The sequence below is a fragment of the Stegostoma tigrinum genome, chromosome 34 (assembly GCF_030684315.1).
Source record: "Stegostoma tigrinum isolate sSteTig4 chromosome 34, sSteTig4.hap1, whole genome shotgun sequence".
Taxonomy (NCBI): domain Eukaryota; kingdom Metazoa; phylum Chordata; class Chondrichthyes; order Orectolobiformes; family Stegostomatidae; genus Stegostoma; species Stegostoma tigrinum.
In genome coordinates this window covers 20,767,325-20,784,624 of record NC_081387.1, presented here as the reverse complement: position 1 = coordinate 20,784,624, position 17,300 = coordinate 20,767,325, and the positions used below count along the sequence as shown (strand labels likewise).

The 17,300-nt window shown below is 43.8% G+C and overlaps 2 protein-coding genes across 4 annotated transcripts in view; both read right to left on the bottom strand.

Moving 5' to 3' along the window:
• Nucleotides 1–2,392, bottom strand: part of LOC125446489 (complement factor B-like) — a 43,284-nt gene extending 40,892 nt beyond the window's left edge. For both annotated transcript variants that reach the window (XM_048520098.2, XM_048520099.2), the window contains exon 1: nucleotides 2,225–2,392. In XM_048520098.2, coding sequence (XP_048376055.2) covers nucleotides 2,225–2,279 — 55 coding nt within the window. In that variant the 5' untranslated portion in view covers nucleotides 2,280–2,392. The remainder of the gene's footprint in view (nucleotides 1–2,224) is intronic.
• A 118-nt stretch (nucleotides 2,393–2,510) lies between these two features.
• LOC125446490 (zinc finger and BTB domain-containing protein 12-like) lies at nucleotides 2,511–13,301 on the bottom strand. 2 transcript variants are annotated; one of them, XM_059639712.1, is made up of 2 exons: nucleotides 13,107–13,301; nucleotides 2,511–10,021 (listed from the first exon to the last, which is right to left on the bottom strand). In XM_059639712.1, exon 2 carries the CDS (start codon nucleotides 10,003–10,005, stop codon nucleotides 8,665–8,667), a length of 1,341 nt encoding a protein of 446 aa, XP_059495695.1. In that variant the 5' UTR covers nucleotides 10,006–10,021; nucleotides 13,107–13,301; the 3' UTR covers nucleotides 2,511–8,664. The 2 variants fall into 2 exon arrangements, with proteins under 2 accessions (XP_059495695.1, XP_059495696.1); XM_059639713.1 differs by lacking the exon at nucleotides 13,107–13,301 and adding an exon at nucleotides 12,979–13,095.
• Between the last annotated feature and the right edge of the window lie 3,999 nt (nucleotides 13,302–17,300).

The window sequence follows — 17,300 nt, the reverse complement described above, 5'->3', positions numbered from 1 at the left end:
GACAAAAGACAATGCAATGAAGTTTCCACAGCATTATTTCCCTTATTAACACAACATATTACATAGCCCAAGTGTAACAGTATGAGGAAGTAGGGAGGGAACATAGAACATAACAGCACAGTACAGGCCCTTCGGCCCTCAATGTTGTGCCCATCTAACCTACACTATTCCATGTACGTCCATATGCTTGTCCAATGACGACTTAAATGTACCTAAAGTTGGTGAATTTACTACCGTTGCAGGCAAAGTGTTCCATTCCCTTACTACTCTCTGAGTAAAGAAACTACCTCTGACATCTGTCCTATATCTTTCACCCCTCAATTTAAAGCTATGCCCCCTCATGCTCGCCGTCACCATCCTAGGAAAAAGGCTCTCCCTATCAACCCTATCTAACCCTCTGATTATTTTATGTTTCAATTAAGTCACCTCTCAACCTTCTTCTCTCTAATTTAAACAGCCTCAAGTCCCTCATAAGATCTTCCCTCCATACCAGGCAACATCCTAGTAAATCTCCACTGCACCCTTTCCAAAGCTTCCACATCCTTCTTATAATGCGGTGACCAGAACTGTACACAATACTCCAAGTGCGGCCGCACCAGAGTTTTGTACAGCTTCACCATAACCTCTTGTTTCCGGAACTCGATCCCTCTATTAATAAAAGCTAAAACACTGTATGCCTTTTTAACAGCCCTGTCAACCTGGGTGGCAACTTTCAAGCATCTGTGTACATGGACACCGAAGGAGGGAGGGAGGGGAGACTGAGGAAGAGTGGGAGAGAGAGAGAAAAATGAAGGGCAGAGAGTGAAGGGGATTAAGAGGTAAAGGACAGGTAAGGAACATGGAAAAATAAAAGTGGGGAAGGAGGGGGGTGGGGACAAAGATAAAGGAGGAGAGAGGGAGAAAAGAAGGGAAAAGGGGATGGAGATAGAGGAAGTGGGATGGGGTGAGAGGGAGGGTGAAAGCACAAGGGAGAGACAAGGAGAAGCGAGCAAGGGAGAAGAGAGAAGGGAAGACAGTGAATGAAGGAAAGAGAGTGGAACAGAAAGGGCAAGGTGGGGGGGCAGGGTTAAAGACATCTCTCTGTCTCTCATTCTGTGAATTCACTGCAGGTCTGAAATACTTTCTTTTAAAAGGCTCAGGCTCTGGGTTAAGGAATGTCTTGCTAAACTGACTTTACTTAGCTTGCTCCTTAGAGGGTCCAGTGTAATTCATTGGGTAGCACTCTCACTTCAAAAATTTCTTCTCTGACGATAATAAATCTGTGGAATTATTTACCCCAGAGGACTGTAGAGATTGGCTCGTTGAATTCATTCAAGTCTGAGATAGACATTTTAATCAGTGAGGGAACCAAGAGTTATGAGGAAAAAGTAAGAGAGTTGAGGATTATCAGATCAGCTATGATTTTATTGAAGTGAAACAGGCTGGATAAGCTGGATGGCCATCCCCTACTCCTACATCATGATCTTGCAGAGATCAAAAGGCTGGAATTGCCAGTCCCCCTTCAGAAACATGAACGCATAATCAAGGCTGACAGTCCAATGCAGTGCTAAGAGTGCTACACTGTCAGCGTAACTATTATACATTAATCCAAGGCACCAGGTACCCCCTCCAATGGACCTGAAATGTCCCATAGCTCGATTTTGAAGAAAACTAGTAGTGGTCTCCCCCAATCTTCTAACACTTCGCTTAACCACAAAATAACTGCAAAATACTGTGGATGCTGGAAGTTAGAAATAAAATTGGAAAGTGAAGAAATTCAGCAGGTCTGGCAGCATCTGTGCTGAGAGAAAAAGAGTTAATATTTGGAATCCAGTATGACTTATTCTGTCATATTAGACTATAGGTTAACTCTGTCTCTCTCTCCACAGATATGGCCAGACCTGTTGACTTTCTCCAACACTTGTGTTTTATTTATTCTCTTTAATCATTAAGACAGGTGATGTGGTCATTCACTTCATTTCTGTTTATGGGAGCTTACTATGCACATTTTGATGACCTGACATCTGAAGTAACTGTGAAGGTGCCTGAGGTCACAGAAGGGGGTAGATAAATCCAAGCCTCTCTTTTCGATGAAGCAGTGATAGCTTAAAATTGAAATAGACCCATCAGGTCGATTCCAAACATAAATGTCACCTCCCTACAATATCAATGCACTGTGAAACAAGAAAAGTAGAATCCTCCAGTTGCTAACTGCAGCCAGGCTCTATGGTAGCCCCTCACTTACCTTGAGCACCTGCCAGAAATGCAAGGCAGAAGATGAAGAACCCAGACAGTTTCATTCCTAAATCCTGAGGAAGATGAAAATGCTCTTTAGCTTCTTTGGGTCCACCTGACACTGAATCCCGTTTCCAAGAATAAGTGCCAGTGACCAGCTATCCAAGTTCGAGGCTGTTCATTAACTGCAGTATAAACAAGGAATTGAAACAAAGTTGGAGATGCCATGCCCTTATTTTTTTGAGGATATGTTTCTGAGCTAAAGTCCATTCTTTATCTTCCTCCGCAACATCAACCCTGCTGATTTCCCATCAAATCATTGGTGTCAGTGAACATTCACTGTTTGTCATTCATTGATTCATGAGGTAAATGTCCCCGAGTGTATGGATCACTGTTTTGTCCTGATTTACCCAGTGTACATAAAGCAAAAATGATTGGAGTTACAGGACAGTGTGCCATTTCCCAATCACTGATTTCACAAGGCAGGCAATGGATACCAATTCTTTCTTTCTTAATGTTCACTTGGGTTTGGTGATGTAGTGCAATGAGAACAACTTTTCTCTCAACTTTGGCAAAACTAAGGAACTGATCATTGACTTCAGAAAGAAAGGAGGAGAGCACACCTCCATCTACATCAATGGAGCTGAGGTTGAGAGGGTAGAGAGCATCAAGTTCCTAGGAACGACGATAACTGACAAACTGTCCTGGACTTCACACGTTGATACAACAGTGAAGAAGGCAAAACAACGCCTCCTTCCTCAGATGGCTTAGGAAATTTGGCATGTCTATAAGGACCCTCATAAACTTATTCGGATGAAAGCCTTCCATCCAGCTGCATAACAGCGTGGAATGGCAACTAGCCAAGACCTTAAGAAACTACAGAAGGTTGTGTGCACAGTCCAGACAAGCACAGAAGTCACCTTTCCATCCATGAGCTCCATTTACATGGCTTGTTGCTACAGGAAAGCTACTAACATCATCAAAGACCCATTGCACCCTGGTAATGCTCTCCGACTTCTTCTATCAGGCAAAAGGTACAGAAGCTTGGACACACACACCAGCAGTTTCAGGAAGTTTCTTCCCGACCGTTATTAGACTAATGAATGGATTCTCTAACTTCAAATAATGCTGATCTTACTAATGTTGATCCTGCTTAGTGGCCTGCGCATTGTAACCTGTATACCTCTTAAGTTTTTCTTTCACCCAATGATCTATATGTCCTTGCTTACTATGATCTGCCTGTACAGCTCATAAAAATGTTTTTCACTGTACTTAGGTACACGTGACAATAAATGAATCAAATCAAAAGGATTTGGGAATTGCTGATAATGCTGGCATTCATGGACGCCCCGAGAAAGAAACAAACTGAGTGGCTTTTTGCAACCATTTAAGTGAGAACCCACATGCATCTGGTGTCACGAGTAGGTCACCCTGGAACAAGATGAGATTCCCTTTCTTTTGGGACATTGATGAATGGATAGCATTTTTAAACAAAGTAGCTTGATGATCATCAAGCCGATACCAGCTTTATATTTGCTATTTATTTAACTAACCTCTCCAACTGTCCTGATGAAATGTACTTGAAACCTCAAGTCACAACTCGATCTCCATTACTAAATCAATATCATAACCATCATAAATGACATCAGACTTGCAACACCACCTTCTTTACACAACACTTTGCATTACAATTCATCATTACAGCCTCAACCTCCAGTACATACTCTCCATTACAACCGCTCTGGTTATTACCACTTCTCCTTTCATTGCAATCTGAAAATTACAATATTTTCTGCCCTCAAAGTCGCTCCTACTCATTACAGGTATGAAGTGCTTGAATGTTTACTTGATAAGAGGTGGATTGAGAGAGTCAGTATTTTTAACAGTGGATATGTCCTTCTAATCAAGTAGAATTTAAGAGCTAATAGGAAAATAGAAATGTAGGATAACGAATAGGTCATTAGGATCCTTCAGCCTGATCCTCTGTTCAACCAGATCAAGGCTGATCTTCAACCTCAATGCATTTTTTGCACTATCCCCATAATCCTTGGTATCTTTTGCAATCTGTCCATTCGGTCTTTAAAATACTCAATGACTAAGCATTCAGAGTCCTCTGGAATGGAAAATTCACCACCCTGAGTGAAGAAATTCCTCTTCAACTCAAGTCATATAGAGAACATAAAACAAGGAGTAAATGTTTTTGCCCCAAGAGTCTGCTCCTCTATTCAATAGGATAATGGTTGATCCAATATTCCTCATGTCAATTTTCCTGGCTTTTCCCCATAACCCTTGATTCCCCTACTGATCAAGAATCTGTATATCTAAGCCTTATATATACACAAGGACACTGCTCCCAGAGTTCACTGCAGCAAAGAGTTCCAAAGACTCATAATCCTGACAGAAAAAAAGCTCTTCCTATTTCAGCCTTAAATTTTTATCCCTTTATTCTGACACTATGCCTTCTTGTCGTAGACTCTCCCATGAGAAGAAACATCCCAAGAGTATTTAGCTTGTCAAAACCTTAAGAATCCCATATGTTTCAATGAAATCCTCTCTCATTCTTCTACATTCTAATGAGTCTCAACCTGTTTAACAGTCCATCTCTTCTAAGACTGCCCTCCAATGGTTCCTGACTTCCCAAACAAGGGAGATATCCTTGTATCTTTTTACATGTATCAATGTGATCACCTCACATTCTTCTAAATATAAACTCAGGGTACCTAATCACCACTCATATAACAGTCCCACCAACCTAGGAATCAGATCAGTAATAGGGTAGATAATATTATGAATGCTGTGGATGACTTCCAGAGTGCATTCACAAACATATCACTCTGGGATCATTTGGGGAAATTACAGGATACAGAGAATAAGCAATTGACAGGATGTGGCAACTGGTGTCCCTAGTGTTGTGTGTTGGGACGCAAACCATATCGGTATATTTAATAATGGGTGGGAAAAGGAATAGAGTGTTGCATCATGGAAGGGTTACAGCACATTCATCCTGTTGTGGCTGTGCTGGCTCTCTGCAAGAGAAAACCACCAAGTCCCTCTCTTCCATTCTTCTTCCTGACCCTATATATTGTTTTCCTATTCAAATATTTAAATACTTATTTTAAAAGCCATTATTGAATCTGCCTCCATCACACTCTTCTTGCATTCTAGATCCTAATAATTTGCTGTGCATAAAAAAGTTGTTTCTCATGTCACTGTGGATCTTTTGCTAATTACCTTAAATCTGTGCCCTCTGGATGTATGTCCTTCCATCTATAGTTTTTCCAAATACTTCATGATTTTGAACACCTCTGTCAAATCTCCCCTCAATCTTCTCTCCCCTAAAAGAAAATCCAAACGTTTCAACATAACCAAAGTCCTATCTCTGAAACTATTCTTATGAATGTCTTGCACATTCTCTCTGATATCTTCACAACTTTTCCAAAAGGTTGATGGCCCTAAGCTGGATAATAGACTTCATGTTGCTGCACATTCTGGTTACTGGTGGATTACAGTAATTTGGGAACGAGTGAGCAGTGCACACGAGGTCAGAAATTCCCAAAGGCAAACAAGCAGACCAAGTGAGCAGGGACATCTGTGGGCAGTAGAGTTCAAGAATTCAAGGCAAAGTGGGGAGCCACCCACTTCAGACCAAAGAAAGTTACATCAATGTACTCTTAACACTCCCTCAAAACCTTTCAGCTTCAAGATTGGACTGGCTGTACTTCTGGTCAGATACTTTGACCAGTGGTCCACCTGGTGGGGTCATGTTACTTGCAGACCAGGAAAGAATACAGAAGTAGTCCATTCAGCCCTTCAAGCCTAGTCTGTAATTTGATAAGATCTTGGCAGATCTGTTTGTTTCTATTTCCACATTCCCATCTACCCCCACAACTCTTGCTTTGCCTAACAAGAATCTAACGACCTCTGAATATTTTTAAGACAATGACAGCTTCCTGAGGCAGAGAATTCCAAAGTTGCACAACCCTCTGAGAGAGGTTTCTCCTCATCTCTGCCTTGATGAGCAAACCTAATTTTCGAATAGTGTCCACTGGTTCTGGGCTCACCCACAAGAAGAAACATCTCATTTTTTTATGTCCACCTAGTTAAAACTGTTCAGAATCTTATACACTTCAACCAAGTGACCCCTCACTCTTCTAAACTCAAATAGAAACAAGTCCTGTTCAAACTTTTCTCATAACTTGTTCATTCAAGATACCAATCTATATATCTCCTCTGCATATCCTACCTGCTGCAGTTTCTAGCCAAATTGCTGCATTAATTTTAATTGAACAAATGCTTTTTAAAAAAAAATGCATGACACATTCTAAAAAGTCTGATATTCGGAAAACTCCAGTTTAAAGACAACAGCTTCTGAGAGATTACACATAGTCTCAAAGGATTTTGAAATTCAATAGATGGATCATTTACATCCAGCAGATGGATACTAAAAATGATCAGAACAAATCAAAAGCTAATAGATGGCATGAGAGAGGAAGAAATGATACTTCAGCCTTGGTTAGATACCCACCTATAGCATCTGAATTTGTCTTTTTTTAAATTCCCTATTGGACGTGGGAGCTGTTGGTTTATTCCCTATGATGGTGAAAAGCTGGAAACAATGTGGATCTGAAGAGACTTGAAAGCCTAGGTCGGAAGCTCATTAGAATGTCATGAACAAGTACAGAAAACAATCAAACCAAAAGCTAAAGAAGGCAGGCCTTTTATATCTGGAGGACAGGAATACAAAAAGTTGGAAGTCTTACTTCAGCGATAGAAGACCCCGGTTAGGGCACACCAAGAGTAACAGTGAGGAGTTCAGGATATCACACTTTTAGAGGTTTACAATGGGAGTGCAGGGTAGCTTCAACAGAATGATAGCTGGACTCTGAAAGTTGAATCCCATCAGATTTTACAACAACTAAAGATGTTTTCCCTGGAATTCAGAGGGATACCGCTGAATTGATTGAAGTTTTCACAATGTTAAGGGCAACAGGTCAGGTAGATAAGAGAAAAAAAAGACTATTTCTGCTGGGTGGGGAGTCAAAAATGAAGGGCCACTATTTAAAAATTAAGAGTTAAACCTTTCACAAGCAAAATTAGGAAATACATCTAGGTACATAGGTCGCAGTAGGTATCCTCATCCGTAAATGGCAATTGATGCTCAATAATTTACTCATCTTAAATCTGAGAGCTATATGTTTTAGTTAGATATCAAAGGATAAAGGGTAAAGGCACATGTTTGGAGTTGGGCGTAGAATTAGTCACAATCTTATCAAATGAGATTGTCATGGTGGCACAATGATTAGCAATGCTATCCCTCAGTTCCAGGGTCAATCCCAGCATTGGGTGACTGTGTGGAGTTTGCATATTCTCCCCAGTCTTTGCATGGGTTTCCTCCCACAGCGACAATGTGCAGGATAGGTGGATTGGCCTTGCTAAAATTGCCCTGTAAACATTCAAAGATGTGCAGGTTAGGTGGATTAGCCATGAGGTTAAAAACCCATGCATTGTTCTGAGGTTGGGGTTGGGGCATTTCTGGGTGGGATGCTCTTCAGAGGGGCAGTGTAGACTCCGTGGGCTGAATTACCATATCTGCACTGTAGGCATTATGTGGAAAAGCAAGACACGGTCTAGGGGCTGAATGGCCTCCATCTGTTTCATGACGTCCAGGGGAGTGGTGACCTTGAATCTCTCTACCCCCTCAAAAACTCAAACAGCAGTCAGTGGCTCTTCAATATTGATTGCAATGCTGTGAACAAAATCTGATTGCAAAAGCTATAACAGTGACAGCAGCAACCCCGACAACTTAATGTACAGGCTGCACGATTTGGAAACTGTGCTTATGATGGAGTGTTAGATTGCGTGGCAACTACCTGCCCTGATAACTGAAAAGACCACCATAAAAGCCCTCAGTGAAATAAATCCCACTGGGAGGAACAATGCCCTACGTTCCCTAACAAATTAACAACTCGCGCAACAGGAGGTTTTAAAAAGAAATGATTTCTGCTTTTCTTTCCAAAATCACAAATTATTATTTTTTTTGCAATAAAAATATAGATTACACAAAAGAGGTGTTTCCTGTCACGGAGACATACAAAATAAAACAAACCGGGCAACGGTGAGGTTAGGCCGGTCGGTTAAAAAAACTCAGACAGACAAGAGCAGAAGGTGGACAAAGAATTTGGTGGCGAGTCCATTGATTGGAATAGGCCAACCGGGACAAAACTGTGTGCTGTTAATCGGGTTGGCTGCACTGCGAAGTTGTCTTAAAAAAAGGGGGTGCTTCTTTTTCGGCAGGAGGCCATTCGGGTCAGATAGGGAGGGAAGTTGAATGGGGTATAGGGTGGGGAAGGATGGAGATTCAGACTTGATAGAGTGAAGATTGTAGTGGAGGGGAGGATTGGGGGGGGGTGGAACTGGGTTAGTAGAGGTTTGGGTGGGTAAAAGCAATTGCTAAGGCACCACCAGGCTGATTTCGGCAGGCTTGTTCTCTATGTTGCGTGTGGTGGTCTTGCCGTGCTGGTCCCGGAGGTGGACCCGCAGGGTGCTGTAGTGGGTGAAGCGCATGTCGCAGTAGTTGCAGCAGTGCGGTGAGTCTCCGTTGTGCACATTCATGTGGTCCTTGAGCGAGCGCTTCTGCGTGAAGGTGCGGCCGCAGATGGCGCAGCAGTACGGCTTGAAGCCGGTGTGCACGTTGATGTGCTGTGCCAGCCGCGCGTTCTTCTTGAACACCTTGCCACACAGCAGGCACATGTAGAGCTTGTGGACCACCATGTGGGCGGCCAGGTGCTCACGGTGCTCGAACGGTGCGCCACACTCTGAGCACAGGCCGGGACTGCGTGCTGACTCCCCTTCCTTGGCGCCCAGTCCCGCCAGCGCGGCAGTGGGAGGCGGTGGCGGCGGCTGCTGCTGCGCTGCCAGCGGCGGGTGATCCTCTCCCGGCCGATAATAGTTGCCGGCGAAGCCGCTGCTGCGGCACTCCTCGCTGGCCGAGCTCTCATAGTCCTCCTCCTGGAACTCATCCGAGATCATCACCTCCGACATGTCGTAAGGGGGGCCGCCAGCGTCCGGGTAGCCGCCTGCCGTTGAGTGGATGCCCGGATCGGGCTCCAGGCCGTTGGCGGCCTCAGGGCCCCGCACTTTTCCCTCCGGATCTGGGCAACCCTCCATGCAGTCGGCCAGCGACTCCACCTTGTGGATGCAGATGTCCTCGGTGCCGCCGAAATCCGAGCGCTGCTCTGACTCCAGCTTCACGACATCATCGGCTGGCGTCCGCCTTGGCACTTTCTCTTCTGGCCCCGCCGCAGCCTCCCAGGCAGCCGTCCTGTCGGCGTCCGGTGCCCGCTCCGACGAGCTGGCGATCTGCGGCGTGCCGGGCCCCTCCTCGACGCCCTCGGACGGGGTCACGCGGGGCCCGATGCGTGGCGACAGCGATTGGCGGCACTTCTCGACCACGTGCTCCATCTGCAGGCAGCTCGCGGCCGTCAGGTAGTCGAGGATGTCGTTGAAGGGGAACTCGAGGCGGCCGGTGTAGCACGAGAGCAGCAGGCGCAGCACAATCTGGGCGCCGGTCATGGGGAAGACCTGCACCTCCTGCGACGGGTTCATGTGGAACTGGTCACGCAGGAACGGCGAGCATGCGGCCAGCACCACCCGGTGACCCGGGAACCGCAGCTGGTCCGCCACGATGGTCACGTCGCAGAAACGCTCCTCCAGCCGCAGCTGGTTCATCTTCTTCAGGATGGTCACCTCATGGCTCGGGAACTGAAACCTCACCATGTCGTCGGACGCCATAGCTGGGCAGAGGGATCTAAGGAGGGAGAAGGAGAAAGAAATAACAGGGAAAGGTGCTTCAGACAACATCCTCCAATTGCTAACTGGCGCGGGGAGGAGAAATAACAGGGAAGCGTGTATCAGACAACATCTTCAGGTGGACCAGGGTATACCCAATGTTGCTAACGCGTACAGGAAGGGTGCAGGGGGAATCCTTCCTTTCACCTGGAAATTTGGCTCTTCTCTGCCAGATTACGGTTGTAAACTTGTATCGTTATTTCCCATCTGCCCAGGATAACCGTCAACTCCCTCATACAGATCAAGCCACCACCTACAAGGACCCCTGAAAGACACTCACCATCCTCACTTAGAAATATATTGCCGTCCTTTCACTGGGTCAAAATTCTTGGCATTCCTTCCCGAATGGCAATGTGGATCAACCTACAGCAAGTGGGCTGCAGCGGTTCAAGGTCGCAGTTCACCACCATCTTGTCAGGCAGTTAGGGACAGGCAATAAAATTCTGGCCAGGCAGCGAAGCCAACATCCCACGACTAAATAACAAAAATTGTTCGACTCAGCCATGAATGAATGTCCCAGTTCAACCTCTGCTGCTTCCAGAGATTTTTGGTGCTCCTGTTTTAAAATTCATTCACAGGATGTGTGGACATCGCAGGCCAGGCCAACATTTATTTCCCATATCTAGCTGCAGAGGGCAGTTGAGAGTCAACCACATTGCTGTAAATCTTCAGTCAATTGTAGCCATGTAAGGATGGCAGTTTCCTTCTGTAAAGGGCATCAGTAAACCAGATGGGTTTTTTCCCTAACAATGGATTCATGGTCATCCTTAGACCAGGTTTTAATTTCAGGTTTTTACTGGATTCAAATTCCACCACGGTGGGATTTGAACCAGAGTCCCCAGGACATTGCCTGGGTCGCTGAGTTAACAATCCAGAGATGATACCACTAGGCTGTTTCCTTAACTCAATCTTAAATTAGAAACCCTTTCTACTTCTGTTCCCCCAGAAAGAGAAACATCTCAGCATCTTGCCTTTCAAGATCACTCAGAATATTATACGCTTCAATAAGGTTACTTCTCTTTTTTCTGAACTCTAATGAATGTAGGCCTAAAATAGAATGTATAAAATCAGTGGCAGCAGGTCAATCGCCCGTTCAAGCTGTTCAGCCTCGACTACTCAACAAGATCTCGGCTGATTTATGTTTTAAATTCCACATTCCTAACTATCCAAAAGTTTATTGATTTCCTTGCCTAATAAGAATCTGGTTTCCTGCATTTAAAAAAATTAAATGATCAGGCTTCCACCTTATAGTCACAGCATATTTACAATACAAAAGGAGGCCTTTTATCCCACATGGTCCATGCCGGTCGTTAAACATTCACCTAATGTAATCTAATCCTATTTTCAATGACTTTACCTGTAACCTCGTTTAACTGTTCATCTACATAATTTCGAAATGCCTTGAAGCTTTCTGCCTCTACCAGCCTTTTAAGGAGTGAGTTCCAGATAAATGCAACCTTTTGGGTCGGAAACAATTTCCTCATATCCCCTGTAAACCACTTGCTTTTTATCTTAAGATTTTGCTCCTGGTTACTGACCCCTCAACTAAGAGGGAAAATTTCTCCCGGACTATGAACTCAGAACTTTGTACACCTCTGTTTGAAATTTGGATGGAGGAAAGGCAGAAGAAATTTTAATCCAGACAAGTGCTTTTTTATAATTTAATTAAAGGATGTGAGTGTCACTGGCTAGGTAAGCATTTATTGCCAATCCCTCATTGTCCAGAGAGCTGTTAACAGCCGACCACATTGCTGTGGGTCTGGACTCCCGTGTAGACCATATCCTGTAAGGATGGCAGTCTCCCTCCCAAAAGACATTAATGAACCAGATTTATTTTTTGGACTACCAGCAATGGATTTGTGATCATCAATCGACTCTTAATTACAGATTTATTTTTAAAACTTGTATTCAAATTCCATCAAATGTCATGGATATATTCAAACCCATTTCCCTGGGCTTTACCTGGGTGTCTGGATTAAGAGTCCAGCAATACCACTAACCCCTCACCTCCCCTTAAGTGTAACATGATGCAGTTTGGGAGATCAAATGCAAAAAAAAAGTATCCAGGAAACGGCAAAAGCGTGAGGAGCACCAATGTACAGAGGGATCCCAGGATGCAAGTCCATATCTCCCTGAAAATAGCAACACAAATGGATGAGGTGGTAAAAAAGGGGTATAGCATGGTTGCCTTCATCAGTTAGAACATTGAGCATACAAACTGATAAGTCATATTGCAGCTGTATATAACTTTGGTTAAACCACAGTTCGAGTATTGGGTGTAGTTCTGGTCGTTACACTATTGGAAGGATATGGAGGTTTTAAGGATGCAAAACAGGCTCACCGGGATGTTGCCTGGAGTATATTACCTATAAGGAGAGGTTAGACAAACTTGGATCAGAGATAAATGGAACTGCAGATGCTGGAGAATCCGACATAACAAAGTGCGGAGCTGGATGAACACAGCAGGCCAAGCAGGATCTTAGGAGCACAAAAGCTGACGTTTCGGGCCTAGCTTTTCTGATGAAGGGTCTAGGCCCGAAACGTCAGCTTTAGGGCTCCTAAGATGCTGCTTGGCCTGCTGTGTTCATCCAGCTCCACACTTTGTTATCTTAGACAAAATTGAATTGTTTTCAGTGAAGAGTCAGAGACTGAGGTGTGACCTGACAGAAGTATATAAAATTATGAGAGTCATGGATAGGTTGGGCAGTCAGAGTCTTTGTCCCAAGGTGGAAATGCCAAATACTACAGGACATTGATTTGAAGTGAGAGGGGAAAAGTTTAAAGGAGATATCCAAGGCAAGTTTTTTTTTGATGTAGAGGGCAGTAGATGCCCAGAACATAGAAGCAAAGATAGCAACATTTAACAGGCACTTAGACAGATATATCAACACACAGAGAGAATAGAGGAATACAGACCATGTGCAGGCAGATAGGATTAGTTTAGAATGGCACCATGGTCAACACAAATGTGGTGGGCCGAAGGGCCTGTTCCTGCGCGACACTGCTCTATGTTCTAATCAGATCCCTCCTCAGCCTTCTCTCACCGAAGGTAAACAACCGCAACTTGTCTGGTCTCTCTTCACAGCGGAATTACTACAGCCAGGCAACATCTGCACTCTCTCTAGGGCGATCGCATCCGAACTGTTATATGCCAATCAACGCTATCACATCCTTCCTGTAGCCTTCTGAGGCAGCGTTCCAAAGTCCCACGCTCTGGGAGAAAAACTTTCTCCCATATCCATCCTAAAAGGACAACACTGAATTTTAAAATTCTGAGAAAGAATCATATTGGAGGCAAAGTGTTAAGTCTATCTGACTCCACAGAAGCTGCCAGACCTGCTGAGCTTCTCTCAGATTTTCAGTTTTTATTTGACATTTCTAGCATCCATAGGACTTTGCTTTTCCTCCCCCAGTTCTTAAAGCTTCCCATATGGACTGGGTGGTTAAAAAGGCATTTAGCACTCTTGCCTTCATTGCTCAGTCCTTTAGGTATAGGAGTTAGGAAGTCATGTCCAAGTTGTACAGGACATTGGTGAAGCCTCTTCTAGAATACTGTCTCCACTTCTGATCAGTCACTTATAGGAAAGATATTATTAAGCTGGTGAAGGTTCAGAAGAGATTTACCAGAATGTTGCTGGAATGGAAGGTATGAGTTATAAAGAAAAGTCGGATAGGCTGGAAGTATATAAAATACGGAGGGGTACAGATAGAGTTAATGGTAGTTGTCTTTTCCCAAGGATGGCGGGGGGGGTTCAAAACTAGGCTGCACATTTTAAGGTTGGAGGAAAGATCTAAAAAAGACGTGGGAGGCAAATGTTTTTACACAGAAGGTGGTTCGCGTGTGAAATGAACTTCGTGAGGAAGTACTGGATCTGGAGTTATAATTACAACATGTATAAGACATCTGGATAAGTACGTGAATGGGAAATATATCTGGAACCACAACTGGAACAGAGCACCTTATACTTGCCTTCTAAAAAAGTTTAAAGGTTAGGGTTGAGGCTATCTCCATAATATACTCTGGGAGGGAGTCTGGTCTGGTATATACTATGTTGTGTTGAGGTAGATGATCAGCCATGATCTAGAATGGTGGAACAGACGAGAAGGGCTGAATGGCCTAATCCTGTTCCTATATTCCCTGTTTCACCAAGGATGAAGGATTCCTGAGACCAGAGAAACTGGGATGACTCTAATCATGGCAAAGGAAGTTAAGGAATGGTTTAGCAGGGATGTTCAAAATTACAAAAGGCTTTGACAGAACAGACACAGAGAAATTGCTTGCACCGGCAGTGGGTCAGTAACCAAAGGATATAGATTGACGATAATGGTAAACAATCAGAGGGAGATATGAGCAAATAAAAAATTCAAAAAGCAAAATTTGCAGAAAGAGTAGAAAACTGCAGCTGACTGGATAATTCTACCAATGGGCCCTAGATCTTGTGACAGAGTGAGCAGCCTCCCTGCCTCTGAACTCCAGGTTTGAGTCCCATCCCAGAGTCCAATGGCCATGTAAGGAACATTTGTAACACAAGCTAAGTAAATCCCTTCAACATGTTCCAATATCAGGCAGCAAGAGCAAGTGCTGGGGTACCAAGTGATGGAAAGAACAATGGAGCTTCTACCATCATTATCCATAGCTCTTAACCTCTGCATGCAAAAGTGACCATCCAAGTGAACCGTCACATGTCAAAACGAAGAGGCTGAATGGCGTCCTCCTGTGCTGCTGGATTCTGTGCATGAACCAATTAAGCTGCATTGAAGTATTCAACAATGAGAATATAGAAAGGATAATTAGTAAGCTTGTAGATGACACCAAAATTGGTGGTGTAGTGGATAGTGAAGAAGGTTATCTGAGATTACAAAGAAATCTTGAGCAATGGGGTCAATGGACTGAGGAGTGAGAGATGGACTTTAATTTAGATACATGCAAAACAAACAAGGCAGGACTTCTACAGTTAAAAGTAGGGGCTCGGGTAGTGTGGTAGAACAGGGACACCTAGGGTTCAAGTACATAGCTCTTTGAAATTTGCGTTATGCGTAGACAGATGATTAAGACGACGTTTAGCATGCTTGCCTTCATTGCTTAGACCTATGAGTACAGGAGTTGGGATGTCCTGTTGAGATTGTATAAGATGTTAGTGAGGCCTCTTCTCGAGTACTGTGTCCAGTTCTGGTTGCCCTGTTATAGGAAGGAGCCTAAAGAGGGTTCAAAGAGATTTAGTAGGATATTGCTGGGAATGGAATTTTTGAGTTATAAGGAGAGGCTGGATAGGCTGGGGCTTTATTCACTGAGTATAGGAGGTTAAGAGTTGACTTTACAGAGGTTTATAAAATCATGAGGGGAATAGATAAGGTGAATGGCAGGTTCCCCAAGGAGAGGGATTTCAAGACTAGGGGACATATTTTAAGGTGAGAGGAGAAAGGTCTTAAAAAGACACGAGGGGCTTCTTTTTAAACAGTGGTTCATGTGTGGAATAAACTTCCAGTGAAAGTGGTGGATGAGGGTAAAGCTACAAAGTTTAAAAGACATTGGGATAAGTGCATAAGAAATGTTTGGAGGAATAAGGGCCAAGTGCAGGCAGATGGAGCTAGTTTAGTTTGGGATGTGGTCAACATGGACTGTTTGGACCAAAGGATCTGTTTCCATGATGTTTGACTCTAATCAAGTCATGAAAATGAGCCGCTTTTCATATCAGCACACACAACTGGAAAGTCACTTTCCATCCAAGCTTGAAAAATCCAGTTTCTGTCTGCTTTCTACTCGCCACTTTCTACTCTCCCACTCCCCAGCATTCCCCTTCCAAACCACACCCCACTCCCCCACCACCATTGGCCTTTAACCCCCTCTTCTTGTATTGTCATAGGTCCAATCCCAGTCTGATTCATCCCATTTGAAATAAACCTGAAGTGCTGGGGAACCTCAGGTCTGGCAGGAACAGGGTCAATGTTTCAAATCCAGTGTGATGTTTCTTGAAAACTGAATCCATTCCACCCGTGCAGCTTCCTAGCCTGTTGGTCTTTTGGCTAACAATGTTGGCAGTGAGGGAGCCAGCAATTTGACCCAATGACAGTGATACAGTCCCAAGACAAGAAATCTGTTAATTCCCTGCCCCTATTGTATGTTATTGGCTCAAAGTTTCATAACCTCCAAAGCTTTCTCAATGAGGGAGTTATTGTTTCTAAGTACCTTAACAGAGAACTGCACAACAGGGAGGTGGAGAGATGTACAGAGGGAATTCCTTTAGGATGGTCAGTGCAGGGTTTTGGTGCTAGGCATTTTGGGCTAGGGTTAAGGTTTCAAGGAGTTAGTATTTTTGGGTCAGGGCTTGAGGGGACGGTTAAGGATTTTGAATGGCTGTATTTGCATTAGGTTTTGGAGGGACCAAAACAAATTGCTGGAAAATCTCAGGTGGTCTGATAGCAACTTCAGAGAGAAAACAGGATTAACATTTTGGGTTCACTGACTCTTCATCAGAACTATTTGTCGCTAATTAAGATTGGTATATTTGCTTAAAATGGGGTGGGGGGTGGAAAATACCAACATAGATATACTAGACTTTTCCAAGGTACAATCAGTTCTGAAGACAGGTAACTGGTCTAAAATTGTGAACTCTGTATTCTCTCCACACATGCTGCCAGACCCGCTGAATTTTTCAACCATCTTTTGTTTTAGTTTCTCATTTCCAGTATCTGCTGTCCTTTGGTTTATTTTTAATTCAGGTTTAAGACTGGTCAGCTGGGGTTTTAATTTTGGGTTAGGACGTGTAAGGTAAGGTTTTGAATGGTTAGGTTAGGATGAAGTTTTTTGGCGGTGGGGGGTAGTTAGTGTTTTTGGGCTGAGGCTTTTGGGTAGTTAGGTTAGGTGGGGATTTGGTGGTTAAATTTCTATGGGTGTTAAGGGTTTTCGGCTTTTCAGGTGATGGTTTTATGTACACAGTTTGGAAATTGGGTTTTGAATTTGAAGAGGGTTTGAGATAAAATTTAGATTTTGGATTTAAACAGTACTGGAGGTGGGGTTTAGGTGAAAGGTTTGTAAAGGGCAGTTGGAGATGAGGAAGGGGCTTGGATGTCAGGTTTAGAGAACGATTGGAGAGTGAGTATTCAGTTTCGTGTCTGGAGGAGTTGGAAGTGGAGTTTTGGGTGAGAGATTTGGAGGTGTGGGTTTAAAATGGAAATTAGAAATAAAGGCTTTGCTGCCAGGTTGGAATTCAGAGGTGGGGGGGGCGCGTTGGAATTCA

Excerpts from the sequence above, each read along its gene's own strand:
- LOC125446490 (XM_059639712.1), bottom strand. The coding sequence starts at position 10,005 with ATGGCGTCCGACGACATGGTGAGGTTTCAGTTCCCGAGCCATGAGGTG.